Genomic DNA, 17768 nt, shown 5'->3' with positions numbered 1-17768 from the left:
CAGCATCGCTCCCCACACACACACACACGGTCGCATGATCAAAACGTGAGCGCCGGCTCGCTTTAGCAGCGGGAGCCTGGCTGAGCAGTTCTGCTCCAAACTGCAGTCGTTAAACGGAGAACTAGCGGACGCATGTGATTTCCCGCAAAGCCTGAGAACCTTCCTTTGGGATTTGACAAGATGCTCCCCTTTTCAGACTATCTTAACAAATGATCTAAAAGGGGTTCGGAGGGGGGGGGATGTCTACGGCTAAATCGCCGGCTGGGCTGAACAATTCGGGGAGATGGGGCTAAAGCTGTAAACTTATTTCTTGAAGGGAAGTGTTCAAAACTCTTCTAAAACTGCACAAGGCAAAGTTCTGGTAAGAGAGAGTGAAGCTGCATGAACAGAGGGAGCGAATCAAGATCACGTGAAGCGTTAAGACCATTTTGCAAAGCCTTGGTAAGGCCACACTTGGAATACGGCATCCAGTTTTGGTCGCCAGGATGTAAAAAAAAAGATGTTGAGACTCTAGAAAGAGTGCAGAGAAGAGCAACAAAGATGATCAGGGGGACTGGAGGCTAAAACACACAAGGAACGGCCGCTGGAATTGGGCATGTCTACTTTAATGAAGAGAAGGACGAGGGGGGGACGTGATAGCAGCCTTCCAATATCTCAGGGGCTGCCCCAAAGAAGAGGGAGTCAAGCTATTGTCCAAAGCACCTGAAGGCAGGACAAGAAGCGACGGATGGAAACTCATCAAGGAGAGAAGCAACCTGGAACTAAGGAGAAACTTCCTGACAGTTAGAACAATTAACCAGTGGAACAACCTGCCTCCAGAAGCGGTGATTGCTCCAGCACTGGAAGTTTTTAAGAAGAAACTGGACAGCCAGTTGTCTGGAATGTATAAGGTCTCCTGCTTGAGCAGAGGGTTGGGCTAGATGACCTCCAAGGGTCCTGTTATTCTGTCTTTTTATCTATTGCTACGAAGGCGGCTTGTATGAGGTTCCAGTTAAAAGGAACCAAACGCTCTGCTTCCATTTTTCACGGGTGATAATTGTTGTGACTCAGGGTCAGCCTGTGGGTTCGGCACCCGGCTCAGAGGTATCGGATGACTCAGATGAGGGGGAGGAGGTGTGTGTGGGTGACGAACCGGCTGATGATGGCTTGCAGGCTTGGCAGAGCTCCCAGCCGGGGACCTCCTCTCAGCTGCGTGAGCCCGATAGTGCGGAGGATGATGACCCACAGCTGGCCCTGTTCAAGGACGCCCGACGCAGGAGGCAGTCGAGCAGGACTAAGCAGAAAAAGGCTGCGGGTCTCCTCGGGAGGAGGCACAGGGAGACCACGCCCTGAGCTCTCTATAAAAGGAGTGTTTGGGGAGGGGCTGGTTGCTGAAAGCAACTTTTCCGCTTGAGAAGACAAGCTCTAGTGTTTTTGTTAACTGCGTAATTAAATCTTGGCAGAAGCCTTTTAGCCTTGGACACTCTCCAGTCTCTTCTTTTTGAATAGGGGTTTGCTAGAAGAGGGCTGGTTCAGAACAATAATGCAAACTGAAGTTTGCCTACCTTTTCTCCATCTCCTGCTTCATATCGATTCCCTGCTTCTCCAGCAATTCTCTCTGGGCAAAAGTCCAGTCCACGGGTTCCGAGGGGGTCTCAGCTGAGGGCGTCTTCTCTCTTTCGGCCCTTGCCTGCTCAGGGTGGTTGAAGCGGAAGACGTGGTTTTTGCCCATAATAATGCGGTTTCCTGGAAGGGCAGTAAAAAAAAACGAATAAAGAAAAAAAGAAAGAGATTGGCCAAGAGTCCTTTCGGGAGAAGGACAAACTCAGGACTAATGTCTTGGCGCCGTTCGGCGTCCTTCCTAGGACAATTGTAATCTGGAGCAAAAGGAAGGGAAGTTGATGGGAGCGCGCTTGGTAGACCTGGCTGGGGAATTCTGGGAGTTGACGTCCACCCATCGCCAAGGTGGAGAAGCGCTGGCCTACACACAGAAGGGCCTCGATTCAATGCTCAACGACTTCCCTCGTGAAAAGGTCTGGGCAGCTTGCAAACCTCCTCCCAATGAGTAGCCAAGGCCAACGATTGGGGACTAGACAGCCCAGCACCACAGCTGGGATTTAAAAATAAAAAAAGGGGGGGGGAGGTCCTGAGCGTCAAACGAAGCCAGACGGTCAGCATTCAAGACACACGCGCCCTCATGAAGGAAACCGAAGACATTGTTTACCTGAACGCAGTTGGACCGGCTGCACCACCCTCTTGCCGTTGACGTAGGTTTCGGACCATTCGCACGGTTCCAGACTTACGATCACTGGAACGAGAAAAGGAAACGCTTTTGAGTCACCGTCTGAATCGCTGAGGAGAGATCCAACATACGTGAAGGAGAAGAGTTTGGGGAAGCTGGCAAGGGGATTAAAACAGCGCCCGCCCAACTCCCACAACTCCCGGGCCGTGGCCCGTTTGGAACTGGGCTACCCGAGTCTGCGAAGCTGAGCTGCGCGTGCGCCTGCATGCGCTGGCCAGCCAAGTTCCCAACGGGCCGCTGCCCGGTGTTGTGGATCCCTGGTTTACGATACTCCACCTCCTGCCTGCTTACCAGTGCCGTTGAGGTTCCTCTCGCTTCGGAAGATGCAGTGCTCCTCTTTGATATGAGCTCCGCTCAGGACGATGTCTTGGCGCCGTTCGGCGTCCGCCTGACCCACCCTGTGAGCGAAAGAGAGGATTTCTATCCAAGGCACGGCAAGCCGTTTCTACAAAACAGGGAAAACCTATCGGCTCCGGCCCACCAAGACAATCGATCCAGATGGGATCGAAAGCAATTCGGATCCTGCCTGCTTACCTGGTAATGCCGTCCTTGATGTAATAAAGCAGGCACTCCGACATCAGGGGATCCTCGTTCAGGTTGACCAGGTGGGGGGTCTGAAACAAACACGGCGCTGGCTTGAATTGCGCGCCCTTTTTCCGCACGAAGGCTTCTCCCGGAAGAGCTGGCAGTTTCAAAATCCAAAGCTGCTTTGCCCTCCCAGGAGGAAAGCCAATCGGTTCTCGGACGGACGAAGTGGTACTGCCATACGGAAAGAGAACGCTGATGGAAGGAGGATAACGGCGGCTCAGGTTGCAAGGAGGGGCTCTTGGCGCGCCCGGAGCTTTTGTCGCTTCCTTGCGGACGTTTCGTCACCCAAACTAGACGAAACGTCATCGGTGATGAGGTTACGTGTAGTTTGGCGACGAAAGGTCTGCGGGAAAACAACCAAGGACTGGCTCAGAAAGGGAACAGTATCATAGGAAGAAAAACAACAAGAAGAAGAATCTGTTCAGAAGCATCAAAAAAAAATCTTTACGCTGTGGGCTAAATGGTACTTATTTTAACATGTATTTCTTTGAAAGGAATATGTTTGGTGAGTGACAGCCAGGGATAGCGTGTCTTTTAGATCAGAGGACCCCAACATTTTGGGCACCAGGGACCGGTTCCGTGGAGAGAGGTTTTTCTGCGGACCGGACCGCGTGTGGTTTTGCGTGCTGCCTGCACCCTGCAGGTGGGGGCTTTGCTTGTTTGTGCGGACCGGTTGCTGGCATGCCACGGCCCGGTCTCAGTCCACGGACCGGGGGGGTTGGGGACCCCTACTTTGGATTATCCTTGGTTCAATACCTGCCATTTATTTGCCTTCTCTCCCCTCTTTCTATGAGAAATACCTAATTCTTCAGAAAGAGAGCAGGAGCTGGGCAGGACGAAATGATTTTAAAAAGCATTTACTGGACACTTTCATCAGGGAATCAAAAAAAATCGGGAATGGGTAGATTCATCTCCTATGGAAATAGCTCAATGGAAGGAAAAAAAATGCTCTCGTCCAATTTGGCCGGGAAAAAATAAAATTGTGGAATTTCTCCTTAGCAACTTCCGCAGAGCAAGCGTTTTGACAGACTATAGAGATCGCCCGGGCTTTCCAATCGCAGCTCTGCTGGGAAGGATCTATTTGCTACAAAGGTTCCTAATGGGATCTAAAGCTACTACAGCCGCTCAACCAACCTTCTTCGGTGAGAACACCCCACTGGAGCCCGCCAACAAATCACAAGGCCTTGGTGTGAATATCTGGCCAGTGAGTGCCAGTAAAACGCAGGAGGAAAAACAAAATATTAGAATAGCAACAGAAATAGGAACTTCACCCTCCAGATTCCCAACAGGCTGCTCCAGCTTGTAAACTAGGGGCAGTTTCTCCTTGGCTACACGTGCTACAAAGGTACAAGAGCTGAAAGGAACAGATGACCAAGGTTTTGTTTGTTCGTTCATGTCAGAAGCGTGACAATTGAAATAAGGCACACTAGATATGACATGACGTTTCAAATATAAAACACAAGATTAAAATCTGTACAAGCTAAACAGATCTTGCCCCGAAACCAGCAACGTTAATTACGTTCTGTCGCGCTGCCCAACGAGGTCTTGCAAGTGTACAAAGGGCAAGAATACACATGTCTGGCTGTCTGCGTGTCACCACAATCGCACAGGGCAGAAGCCACCGGATAGATAGCCCCCATTTGTTCTAAGTGTCTCTCTGTTGCACCTATGCTAGATTTACCACTGAGACACAGGGAGGTAACAGCTAACCAGGATGGATGTAAAGGGGAAGGAGGAGAAGCACAGATTCCTCTAGTCTACTTTCACAAGCTGACATCTCTGCTGAAGCCTCTATGTCGGCACAAAGGCAAACCTGGCCAACCGCCAAGGAATCCGAAGAGTCATCAAACAAAGTTGACGATCTCCGAGAGAAGATCTACAAAGGGAAATTCAGACGATGGGAGAAAGAGGGCTTGTTTCTATATTCAACAAATAAAATAAATGTTTCGATATCCAACCTACGGAAAAGGGGACACGCTTCTGAAAACGATTGCTTTTAATCGGTACTGTCGTTTTAACTTAGGCCACACCTTGAAACCCCACCTCAAGCGGCGTGTCAATCACGGCGCTGCCGGTTCTGCAGAAAAGCACCGAGCAGATGGTTGGGAGCGGAAGCTGTTTTGCAACGCAACCTACCTTTTTCGGGGAGAAGACGCCAAGGGTGCCTCCGTCTTCTCGGATGGCGACTCCCATCTCAGCTAAGAGCGCTTCTCTGTGGAGAAGGGACAAGAGGTTGTAAAGAATTCCCCGAAACACGCTTAAAATTCCGTTCCTAAGTTTGGGCAGAGGTGGGCGAGAGGCATTTAGTTTTTATTTTTATTTTTTTAATTGCATTTATATCCCGCCCTTCTCCGAAGACTCAGGGCGGCTTACAAGCTTAGCAGTAGCCTTCATTCTATGTATATGCCTGCTTATTAGGGCTTTCACACACACACCCCAAGCGGCATTATTACAAAGTCAGCTTAATTGCCCCCAACAATCTGGGTCCTCATTTTACCTACCTCGGAAGGATGGAAGGCTGAGTCAACCTTGAGCCTGGTGGGACTCGAACCTGCACTAATTGCAGGCAGCTGGTGTTACTTAAGGAGGCATTAGCCCACTGCTCCACCAAGGCTCTTTTTTTTTTTTTGAGTGTGGGAAATTGCACTGCGCAGAAAGAAGAAGCAGTCAGAAAGAGACGGCATCATGAGACGTGAAGCGGAACGAAAGGCATTTTTAAAATTTCCCAGTTCTCTTACAAAATAGATTTTTGATTAGAACTGTGGTGGGGCAGTGGTTAGAATGCAGTGTTGCAGGCTAACTCTGCCTGCAGGCTCAAGGTGGACTCAGCCTTCCACGCTTCTGAGGTTGGCAAAATGAGGCATAACCAGGCACCCGTGCCTGGCTGAGGAATTCTGGGAGTTGAAGTCCACGAGTCATCAAAGGGCCACGTTGGAAGAGCCCTGCTCTAAGGCAGTGTTCCTCAACCTGGCAGCTTCAAGATATGCGGACTTCAGCTCCCAGAACTACCCAGCCAGCACGGGGAATTCTGGGAATTGAACACCCATCTTCGAGCTGCTAAGGTTGAGAAACACTGGTCTAAAGTAATGAGCAAGGTGGGGGTTTTTTGGTGGTGGTGGGGGTTTACTAACCTCTCCATCCTAATTGCTTCGGTCTTCCTCAATTTCTCCTCCCAGGTTTCATTCAGCTCTGCAATGATTTTCTCAGATTCCTGGGGGTGGGGGGGGAGGAGGAGGAAGAGAGAACGGAGAAACAGGGTCACACAAGACCGAAGAGCCGTTTCGTTCTGGGCTCCTCGGCGCAACGAATTAAAAATCTAGCCAAATCTAAACCCGAGAATGGTCAGCGAACAGACCGATTCTCTGGAACCCAGAAATCCCAAGCGTTTCCGTAAAGCGTTCGATTCTGCGGTGGATCCCGCCAGTTTCAACCTATATTTCTTCCCCCCCCCCCCCCGTTTTCTTTCGCCTAAAGTCCTAAATTGTCCATGCTTGTTTACAAAGCCAACGGTTGTTTTTTTTTTTTTTTTTGCAATATCCTCTCGATCGGGCCACCGTCTCTTAAAAAAAAAAAGAACTGCAGCAGAATCCCATCCGGGGCTAAAAATGTATGCAAAGATTCGGCACGGCGTTTTGTCGAAAAAGCCTTGATAACTGGTTATCTTTTTATCCGCATCATCTCACCATCCAGAATCTGGAATGTTAAGTCTTTTTTTTTTTTTTTGGAAACGGGGGGAGGGGGAGGTCAAGAAGGATGGAATATGCCAGAGATTGTTCTTATGTGCCATATTCTGCGCGTGTCCATCACAAGGGCCCTCACAAAGTCTAGGAGATGGAATGTTGGCCAACATTTTTTGTGTGTCAGGAGGACGGTGTGTGTGTGTGTGGGGGGGGGGTGTCCGGTAGAAGAAGAGTCACACTTTAGGATCTTCAGCATTCCTGGCGAAGGCCCCCCATGTATTGGGGGGTGGGGGTGTCTTCCTTTTTCAGTCTTTGTCCAACCAGCCATTCTGTTCTCTCTTTCTTGGCTTAACCCAGCTGTCTTAGGTAAATACGCCCAAGATTCACAATAATCCACGGGATGCAGAAAAAAGCAACTTTTGTGTGTGTGGGGGGGGGGGGGGAAGGTTTCTAGAAGCACGCTGGCATCGTCATACTTCAAAGTGTCTGAAGCTTTTCCTGCAATCGCTGTCTTCGACCAGCCAAAGAGTTGTGTCTTTCCTCAGGAATGGAAAAGGTCCATGGAAAAGATTTCTCTTTTTGAGTCAAGAGGCTGTTTCTTTGCCCGCTGACAGCGGTTAAAAAAAAAAAGAACGGATCCTCTGCCAAGCAGGAGTTTAAAAAAACATGACGGTGGGGTGGGAATGCTTAAAAAGAGAAGAAGAGTCAAATTGCCAACTAGCCCCTTTCTTCCAGGATGGACAAATTCCAGCAGAACAGGAGACAATTCAGTCGCTGGCTGGGCGTTTTTTTAAAGGCCATTGCAAAGCTCGCTGCAGAGGTGCCCGCTGTGAATACTGATGACAACGGCAAGCCTATGCCAGACATTTTCAGTTGCAAATCAAGAGACCTGAAGCTTGAAGCAGGATCCAAGCGGCAGGGACATACCTTGGAGAGAAACCAGAACTTTTTTTTCCCTTCCTTTCCACCCAATTTACTTTCTTTTTTCTTTTTAAAAAATGCATAGGTTCTGTAGGCCTCCAGCCCATCCAGGTTTCTCATGGGGAAGAGGGGAAGGGGAGGAAAGGCGGAAGGAGAGTGCAAAAATAAAAAAAATAAAAATGGGCAGCCTTCAAAATCCACAACCCAGCCAAGCTTGTTCCTTCACAAGCCCAAATGGAGGGCGGGGTGGGTGGGAATGGAAGCTCTGGCCAGGCCAAAAGATAAAACCATTTACCGGTTGAGCTCCGGATGGCTCCCGACCTTCGCTCCTTCTGATGCGATCTAAAAACATATCTATTTAAGCAATCCGGTCTGGTCTGAGGGGTTTAATTTTAATTGTGGTTTTAATTTATCTTCTACATTTGGGCAGTAGGGCTTAATTTATTTTCAATTTTCTGTATTTGTGCATTTTGACATTTATGTCACTGTTCACCGCCCTGAGTCCTTAGGGAGAAGGGCGGTATACAAATCAAATCAAATAAATAAATAAATAAATAAAAGTCTTCTACTGTTGTGCCCTTTCTTGAGGCCACCCAGCGCCCAGATGCTGGACAAAAGGCTCCACTGTCTGGAGACGGTAGGACGTTTTCTGCGCCGCACATTTCAATGAGCGGCCCCTGAACTCCCCGGCGTTACCGATGGTTAACAATGACTCCCAGAGAGATGGACTAAGAGGGGAATTTTAACGGTCGCTTTTAACTTTGGGGGAAAATTCTCTCGGCCACACCGAGGGCTCCCTTAAGTAGAAAGGGGGGGGAGGAAGGCGGGGAGGGGGGAATCTCCATCGAAGAAAGATTTTTTTTCAAAAATAAAAATAAAATAATCAGAAGCCACCGAAGCTCCTTCGCGCAACTTCACACTTCCGCTGATGTTTTTAAACTCTGCTGCCTGCTCAAGTTGTATTATTTGATGGGGTGTTTTTTTAAAAAAAAAAAAAATTTCAAGAGCAGTGCTAGTGGAATGACTTTATATCATGCTTTGGTATCATGCTTTTCCTTTTTTTTTTCTGATGGGGTGCCGTTATGATTATTGCTACACGTCAGTAACAACGTGAAATCACAGCTGCCACTTCCTCAGCTGACGTTGGCTTTCGTTCGTAAATGAATTTTTCCTAAGAGTTTTATGATGATGATGACGATGATGATGATGATGACGCCTGGACAGGTTTTCTTGGCAAGAATTTGAAAATTGGCTGGCCCTTGCTTCCTAGGACTGAGACAAAGGGACTGGCCCAAGGTCAGCCAAGGCTTCATCCCTAAGGGAGAACTACAGATCACAGTCGCCTGGTTTCTGGCCAGGTGCCCTAACCATGACGACAAACTGGCTCTCGTCATATTATTAAGTAAACCACCACCCCCACTCCCAATAACTTCTGAAAATAACAAGTGGTTCATGTTCTAAAGTAGGATTCCCAATCTTGGCAACTAAGATGCATGGACTCCGTGTGTTTTAGAACGTGGGATAACTTTTATCAGTGGCTAGAAAAACGAGTTAGAGAGAAAGGACTGTGATATGTAACACTGAATATATATTAATAAGAAGAAGATGAGCAATTAATTAACAGAATTCCCTAGCCGGCACGCTGGGAGTTGAAGTCCACACGTCTTAAAATTGCCAATATATATAAATATATATATATATTAGGAACAGGGCTAGGGTTAGGATTTTTTTAAAATAACATTCTTAATATTTAGCAAACAGCATATTGTCTGGGTTCATGTCATTAAAAAAAGACAATGAGTAGTAATTATCATAAATATGTTAATTAATTGCTCATCTTCTTCTTATTAATATATATTCAATGTTACATATCACAGTCCTTTCTCTCTAACTCGTTTTTCTAGCCACTGATAAAAGTTATCCCACGTTCTAAAACACACGGACTCTTCTTTCTCTTTTATCTTTAACGTCAATCTGTCCCATTTCTGCACAATCTAAAATTTTCTTAATTCGCATTGCCATTCTTGCTGCAATCAGTACACGTAAAATTAAATACGTAGTGTCTTTCTCATAGTTTCCTCCTCTTGTTCCTAACAAAAAAATAATTCTGGCTTAAAATCTTATTTGGTTTCTTAAGTCATTTCCCCCAACCCTAAGCGTATTTTTGACCGAAATCTTTTAGCTTTAGGGCACGTCCACCCAATATGGAAACCCTGTTCTTAAAGGTGCGTGTTCCTGTTGCACTCTTAACAGGTGTTAGGCAGATGTGGTTCTGGGCTAAACCAAGATAGGTTTCTTTGGGCGTTTGACACTCCAGCCACCGTACCTTCAGACGTTCAATGGCTTCCTCTCCTCCGGGCGTGGACATGATCCGTTCTTGGATACTGGAGGCGGCAGTTAAGCCCACCTGACTACTGAGAGAGCAGGAAGATGGAGATGCAGTGAGCGAGCCCATGGATGCTGTGGAAAAATGGCCAGGACGTTGATTCTCGGAGGCTAACAAGTATCTGTGCTTATTGTTCTGAAAATCTTTCAGATCTGAGAGAGAGAGAGACAGAGACAGACAGAAAGACAGACAAGCAGAAGGGAGAGGCAAGGCAAAGGAAGTAGGAGCAGAAGACAGGGGGAGAAGAGAGGGAGGATACCAGTATAAGAGGAAAGGGCACAAAAAAAGCAAACCGACACAAGAGATTTAATAGTACCAGCATGGCAGTTTTGACGTTTTTTGAAACACGGTTCCTCCAATCTACCTTGCTTGCAGACTGGTCAAGGGGCAACATTAACCAGATCCGCACGTGAATTAGCTACTTTATTTGCTCGTGCCCATTTCGCAGGAATCTTCTCAGACTGGTTTAGTTTGCGCCCGAGGCAGACCAGATTAAGGTTCAGTGGCATTCAAGGAAAAGTTGGGCCTTGCTCTCTTATGCCTATGTAAGGATTCCAGGCTAATTCCCTACTTGACTCCTCCCCCAGGCTCAACTAGCTCCTCCCCTGGAGTAGCGCCCGACTTTCTCAAGGGTTTGGCCTTTTAGCTATCCTGTTCTTTTTGTCTGGGTCCGGTTCAGAAACGGAGTTAGAGCTTTGCTATCATCTGTTAACTGACCCTTTCAAATGTTAACCCCAGGGATGGGATCAATTAGAGGCGGAGACTCTGCTGGGCATTAATTTTTTTTAAAATGGCAGCCACAATGCTTGGTTCTTTACATGTGTTGTATGTGCGACACAATATCGCTTTGACCACACCACTGCAAGCACTATCTTGATTTTTTTTCCTCCCCGGATCTGGCAGATGGCCTTGACCCACACCTTCACTAGGGAAATCAAGAGACTCCTGAAATGAATGATTAGACTTAACCGCCACTCCCTTGGATAAGATGGGATGAGAGCCAGGCATTCAACACTGGCCTTTTTATCTCCTTCCGATAGGCCATGGTGCAGGTTTTGGGGAAGAAAAAAAACACAAAAACACAACCACCCATTTTTAAAAGGAGGGGAAGGAGGTAGTTTTGGAATTAGCTGACCCTAGAAAGAAATGACTGTCAGAGCTAGGCCTGAATGATCTGGTATATCCCAGATGATTGCCAGAATGTACGTAATGATGATTCTGTTCTAACAAACCTACGTATTTTCTTCCAGGCCCTCCAAAAGCATCCCGCACTGCATCCGGAAACTTGTCACATTTCACGCAACTGCGGGGCCTGAGGCTACCCAACCTATACATGTTCTGCGCTCGAGAGCCCAGTCGTTATGTTTCAAGTGGGTTTAAAAACTGCCATCTGCAAATTCGGAAAAAGAGCGGCGGGACTGAGGGTGGAGCGCCATTCGAACACACGCCAGAGGGCGAAATTGCACCCCCTGGAGAAGAACTCATGCATCCACGGGAGGGCCAGGAAGGCTTACAAGTGCCAAAAGCTGCCACACAAATTGTCACGGAGCACCGCAAGGCAGCTGGTTTCATGCAGATTCCCCCCCTCCAAAAGCTGCGTCTGCAGGAACTGAAGTCAAAAAAGGTTCAAAGCTGTCGAGCTGAAAGCGGCATTAAAAATAAAATGAAAGGGGGGGGAAGGCAGGAATACCGGGGAATTTAAAAACAAAAGCAAAAAAGAAAAAAAGATCGATTACACTTCCAATTGTCTGCATTCAAGGAGATTGCCCAGAGATCTCTTCTGTCTTTCTCGCTTTAAATAGCAGGGCAGGCTGAGGGCTTGCAAATAGCACTAGGCAATTTTGCGAATTCCCCCAACTTTTTTTTTTCTTTTTAAATCTCCACAGAGGAAAAGAGATGTCTGCAGGAAACTGCTCAGCCGACCCCCCCAGCAATCCATTAAATTAAAGGCTTTCTGCCTGGAGCCTATGGGGTTTTTCCCAGCCTGCCCACCTCTCTTATTAGCAAGATGGGTAAGGATGGGTGCAGCTAAATTGAGCCCTGGGTGGAGAAGGTCTAATAAAAACAAGAAAAAAAAAGGCATGAGCCAGTAGGCTGGCTACCCTGATATCAACATTCAAATCGCTAATGAAAATACACTGTATTTTTCAGCTATTTCAGGTGAGCCCTGGTGGCGCAGTGGTTAGAATGCAATATTGCAGGCTAAACTCTGCCCACTGCAGTTAATTTATTTTGAGGCTGTTTATTTAATCTCTTTTAACTTTTGTATTGTTTTTTTTATGGTTGTTAGCCGCCCTGAGTCCTTCGGGAGATAGGGCGGCATATAAGTCCCAAAAATAAATAAATAAATAAGAGTTCGATCTCGACCGACTCACGGTCGACTCAGCCTTCCATCTGTCGGAAGTTGGTAAAATGAGGACCCAGACTGTTGGGGGCAAGAGGCTGACATTGTAAACTGCTCAGAGTGTGCTGTGAAACACTGTGCAGCTGTGTATAAATGCTATTGCTATTGTTATGTATAGATACTCATGGACATATATTGTGTGTGTGTGTGTGTGTATATAACGTACCGCTAAACTGAATGAAACTGTGCGTTTTTAAATCTCCTTTGGCTTTGAACTGCCAGGATTTGGAGCAAATGGGAATATTTGATACATACACACACACACAATGCAGGTAGGTATCATTTATCCCACTCTGGGTATTGTTACGTTTCCAAGTATTGGTAGTTCAAGCACACCCAGTCTTTCAGCAGACGTTCCTGTTTCCTTTCAGAGAGGTTTAGAGGTTTAGGTTTACTCTGTGTAAAGCCCCGTTGGAGGACTCCACACTTTCGATTCGTTTTTTGTGTTGTTTTTTTTAAGAAGGCTCTCCTGGGATTTCCTTGTAAGAAATTGGGAGTGTAAAGTTGAAAGGCAGCAGCCTACTCAGCGGAAGCCAAAGATGGGGAGATGGATTGATTCTGCAATACACACATTTGCATCCACTTCCCGAGAAATCGTCCAGTGGATCAACTGAAGGACCGAGGTTAGGAAGGAAACACAAGAAGGATTAAGAACACTCAGGGTTAATAGTAGACATGTGAGAAAAGGGAAAGCTTTTGATGATTGGAAGAAAGAAGGAAGTCAAGATTCTCAAATCCAACAATTTCAACTAATTTGTTATCATAATTGGGGGTGGGGGGGGAGAGAGGAAATCCTCCATGACGTGGGAGCCAAAATCAACTGCTGTTTGACTTGGGCTAAAGAAACATTTTTCTCCATTTTTTTTAGTGCTCTATACATACACACTGATTAAAAAGAACGGACAAACATTTCTTGGCAGATAAAACAACCATCCAGAATTCAAAAACAAGGGTTAAGCGTTCATCCCGTAACAATTCCCAGAGATTCAACGAGAGAGGGAGGGAGGGGGAAAGAAATCACACTCTCTATTCCAGAAACTCTTTTTCTCCTATTTTTAAATTTCCAATTGCATTAACTTTAAAGTTTAATAGAGATGCGCTTTGATTGGCAAATGGATGCAAAAATGTCTTGTACTATACTAAGCTTTTAAAAATGTACTAGAACATATTAGCCAAGTGGTATTTTAAATTTGCTGGCAACCTTCCCACACTTTGCTCATTGTCTTTGGCTCTTGTCATCTAGCCTGCCCTTGTGTGTGAGTGTGGGGGTCTTTTTCTTTTATTCTTCCAACAACCACCATAATCACAATAATAATAGAAAGGGGATGGGGGGGGGTCAATCCTGGCTAGAACAAATCCCAGTTTGGCAAATGAAACTGCCTTGCTCTAGTTGGTTCAACTGACTCTGGAGAAGGAATGAAAGCGTCACAACATGTGCTGCCATGTTTTGTTCTTGGGGGGGGGGCGGCATTTTGAATTGGAAGGTTGCTGGAACGGACAACTACAACTTACTCTTGACAAAAAAAAAGTTACAGGAACTATTATTATTATTATTATTATTATTATTATTACTGCAGCTGGCTCAGCTTCCAACCCTGGGGGCTATATTCTGGAAGGCTTTCTAACGTTTGTCCAGAGAAAGAAACATATAACCCAATAACAGAGAGTTGGAAGGGGCCCTGGTGGTCTTCTCGTCACTTGCTCAAAGCAGTAAGTCCTGTTCTGTTTCAGACAAATGGTTGTCTAATCTTTTCTCCGCTTAACACTCAACTGGGTGGATAAACCAACAACACTCCAAACACCAGGTTGTGGACCAGGCCTGGTCCATCAAGCTAAGTCAGAGGTTCCCCAACCTTTTGGGCACCAGGGACCCCCGGTTCCGTGGAGAGAGGTTTTTTTCCGCGGACCGGAGAGGTGCGTGGTTTTGTGTGCTGCCTGCATCCCGCGGATGGGGCTTTGCTTGTTTGTGCGGACCAGTTGCTGGCATGCCGCAGCCCGGTGCCGGTCCACGGACCGGGGTTTGGGAACCCCTGAGCTAAGGTACAATACGTAAACCTTGGTTAAACCTATCCCTGCCTCTTTGCTACGCCCTCAAATGGACCAAAAAAACCCGCTAGGTTTTTCTCCTAGAGATGCAACAGGAAAGAAGTTCTGTTCTTAGAGAAAGCAGGGATCAGCCGGCTTCGCCCACTTACTGTCAATGATGTCTCCGAGCCCTTGAGCGCGAAGTAGATCTTTCAGCCGGGTGACTTCTTCCTTCAGTTCCCGTACCAGCTTGGCGTTGGGATCCTCGTTGATCACGGCATTGCATTTGATCTGCTTGGCCCGATCTGCATATCTGGACAAGATCGGTGGGTTGAGATATAAAACAACGGCGATCAATGTTTGTTGAAACACCTTAACGTGGCGACGGTCGAGAATCCCGGAAGATGGGACACCAAGGGCTTTTATCTAGAGGAGCCTGAAGAGGTGTGGGCCTCAACTCCCAGAATTCCCCAACCAGCACCTCTAGGAGTTGAAAGTCCACCCACTTATCTATTCCAACAAGCCGGCCTGGCCTGATGGATTTGGGTTTTAAAATTTTCTCACTTTATTGCTTTATTGTATTCTTACTTTATTGCTCTGTACACCGCCCTGAGTCCTCCGGGAGAAGGGCGGTATATAAAACAAATAAATAAATAATAAATAAATAAATCAGTTGCTCTACAAGCCTGAATCACACTGCATCAAACAAGAGAGAAAAGGTGGAACAGAAAGCCCAATTATTTTCAAATCCCATTCAGTACCTTAATGTGCTTAGTGTTTCGTCATAGTTGATGTCTGCTGGGCTCAAAGCAGCCACCATGGCGGTTCTGGAGTTGCCACCTACGAGGCAGAAATGCAGTCAGATCCAACACAAACCATTATTCACAATTACCTAGCCCGTCACCGGGATGTGGTAAAGCCACTAAAAGCGGGCATCTTAAAAAAAAATACATTTCTACGTCATAACAGCATTGTCAAAGATTGATATCGATCGTCCTATCGGCAGGGGAACTGGAAGCCCACTTCAGATGAGCTGGGTTTCATTTCTCCACGGCTTGCCGAACAAGCCAAAGCTGGTTGTGTGTTACACATCACGCTAAGACATACGACGGCTTGAAAATCAGATGAGCAGAGTCGTCGAAGCACAAGAGTGCGCCAAAAACAGGCAAGTCACTCCGCAGCTTGGCGAGTTGTGCGAAAGCTACTTTGACATCTGCCAAAGCTACGGAAGAAAACTGAACATTCTTATTCTCTCCCGGTCCCGGAAACATCTGCTGGGGGTCAAAGGTCACCTGACCAATGAAAAGCTACAAGCAGAATTCGCTTCCAGCCCCAGAGCCGTCACAGTTTAGGATCCTTGCTTTGAAAACGCAGCTGATCAAACCGAGATTTTTAAAAGACCAACGTCTCGGCTTCAAAGGCAGAGGATCTAATCTTCATGGACCAAAGTCCAAATGGGGCCGTAATTGTTTGCTAGAGAGGTCTACCCACGTATGAAATAATTGCTGGTTATTCGGAGTGAAACTTTAAAAACGAACGGAAAAGGTGACTCTCGACTTCCTACCTAGGTTTTCCCGAAGCAGCCAAGTCAGCACAGAATCTCTGTATGGAATAAAATCCGTTTTCTTTTTCTTCTTACTCTGCAAAAGGAGATTGCGTACTTAAGAGCCAGCTACCACAAAAGATGCTCGCAGAGAAGGGCGGACCCAAGCAAATGGGCCTGCCACTTCCACAGAACAGGATGGGAAGCCACGATCCTGGTGGAGGTGATTCTCCTGAGAAGGTGGCACTTTAGCAGCCTTAGGCTCAAAGGACTTTTAAAAAAAACAGTTCAAACATTTAAATAGGTACCCCTCCTTAACAGAGAAAAGAACTGAACTTGTCAATTGTTTTTGGTAGAGACAGGAAAAATGGAAATGTGGCAAGCTCCATCTTGGAAGAGGCATCAGGGAGAAAAAAGAAGGATGCTCTTTAAAAATAAAAATAAAAAAGCATCTGCTGCAATGCACCAAGGTGTTTCCCCACCACATACATCAGTCAGGAGGAGGACATTTCGTTATCCAAGTTACATGGCACTTCTGGATAAAAATTTCTTCATTTCTCAGCAGACAGAAACAGGGAACCGTGGGACAAGACAAAGCAAGGCCAGCTTTGTTCCATGTTCCTATATTTCTCTCTCTCTCTCTCTCTCTCTCTCTCTCTCTCTCTCTCTCTCTCTCTCTCTCTCTCTCTCTCTCTCTCTCTCTCTCTCTCCCCCCCCAACTGAGTTTTCCTTTGCCAAGAAGGAAACAGATTATGAAAGTGCTCTGGGCCTAAAATAATTGCTTTAAAAATACGATTTGGTATCACGAAAGGGCTGATCCTCCAGAAACACAGGACTGGAGCCCTGGGTCGGATGTGCATGGGGCTTGGATCCTGGCCACGATTCTGATGGGGTTAGCCAAAAGGCAGCTGATGAGTCTAATCAGGATCAAGAACAGACGCCTTGGCGAAAAATAAAGAAACAAAATCCAACTTAATCTTTTTTTTGAGAGAGAGAGAGAGAGAGAGAGAGAGGGAGAAACTGCTATCCTACGTATGCCTGAACGCATGTACTATATACTAAGGCAGCCCAGAACATTAAAAGACACCTGTCGTTGTTACAGAAGCGAGCCACGGGTGATCCAATCACACACATTTTGCCCCGTGTTGGTTTTTTTTCCCCCGACGCGGAAAATGCTCTCTGCAGGACTGTCTTCGGTGTGGCAAAATTTGGTCGTGCGAGCGCAAAAAATGAGAGAACATTTTCTTCAGGGTGGCAGGATTTCTCCAGCCACTACAAACATCCCTGATTTAAGAAAGCTGCTCTAGACCAAAGTTTGCTCTCTGACCAAACAGTTTTCACTCCTACAGAGGAGGCATACTTGCAAATCAAAGAGGTGCAACTGGGCAAGGAGATGGCCATACCGACCGATCAAGGTTTTACTGTATTTACAGTCGGAGAGAGCAAAGACAATAAAAGCCTGTGGCTTCTTCCAAAGCTCATCCCAATCTTTGAAGCAGGCATGCTTGGAATGCTAGAGAGGATTAGAGGGTGTGGGGGGGGGGGAAGGGAGAGAAACTGTGTTTTCTTTACAAAACACATTGCTAGCTAGGAACCAGCAGTGTCTACAAGCACAAGTTTCACAACCTTGCCAACTGGTAAAGATGTGTGGACTTCGTCTCCGACAATTCCCCAGCCCAGGCATGCTGGCAGGGGGATTCTGGGGGCTGAAGTCCACATATCTTCAAGCTGCCAAGGTTGAGGAACTACAGGCTACCCCATTCGGTGACCACTCTTTACCCGCCATACCTTGCTGGTGCAGTTATCCTAGTTTTGGAAGCAGAGAACGGGGGAAAAAGGAGACAAAAGATAAGACCACAACAGGGCATTTGACATCAGTATAACCAAGAGAGAACGTTCCCAGTCATTTCCCCAGAAGCAGCACACCAGTTAAATCTTAC

General features: G+C 46.7%; 1 protein-coding gene across 5 annotated transcripts in view; it reads right to left on the bottom strand.

Moving 5' to 3' along the window:
* Window positions 1-17768, bottom strand: part of KIF1B (kinesin family member 1B) — a 78869-nt gene that overhangs the window by 36884 nt on the left and 24217 nt on the right. For 3 of the 5 annotated variants that reach the window (XM_081341110.1, XM_081341113.1, XM_081341112.1), the window contains 11 exons: window positions 15850-15925; window positions 15047-15125; window positions 14456-14598; window positions 12832-12870; window positions 9797-9930; window positions 6001-6080; window positions 5006-5081; window positions 2816-2895; window positions 2573-2679; window positions 2204-2287; window positions 1545-1725 (listed from right to left, as the gene is read on the bottom strand). In XM_081341110.1, the coding sequence (XP_081197236.1) occupies window positions 1545-1725; window positions 2204-2287; window positions 2573-2679; window positions 2816-2895; window positions 5006-5081; window positions 6001-6080; window positions 9797-9930; window positions 12832-12870; window positions 14456-14598; window positions 15047-15125; window positions 15850-15925 (1079 nt within the window). The remainder of the gene's footprint in view (window positions 1-1544; window positions 1726-2203; window positions 2288-2572; window positions 2680-2815; window positions 2896-5005; window positions 5082-6000; window positions 6081-9796; window positions 9931-12831; window positions 12871-14455; window positions 14599-15046; window positions 15126-15849; window positions 15926-17768) is intronic. The other 2 variants (XM_081341111.1, XM_081341114.1) reach the window with 1 other exon arrangement.

Source organism: Vipera berus, assembly GCF_964194415.1.
Source record: "Vipera berus genome assembly, chromosome: 17".
Taxonomy (NCBI): domain Eukaryota; kingdom Metazoa; phylum Chordata; class Lepidosauria; order Squamata; family Viperidae; genus Vipera; species Vipera berus.
Note: the sequence above shows the minus strand (reverse complement) of the source record. Positions and strands in the feature narration are given on the sequence as shown.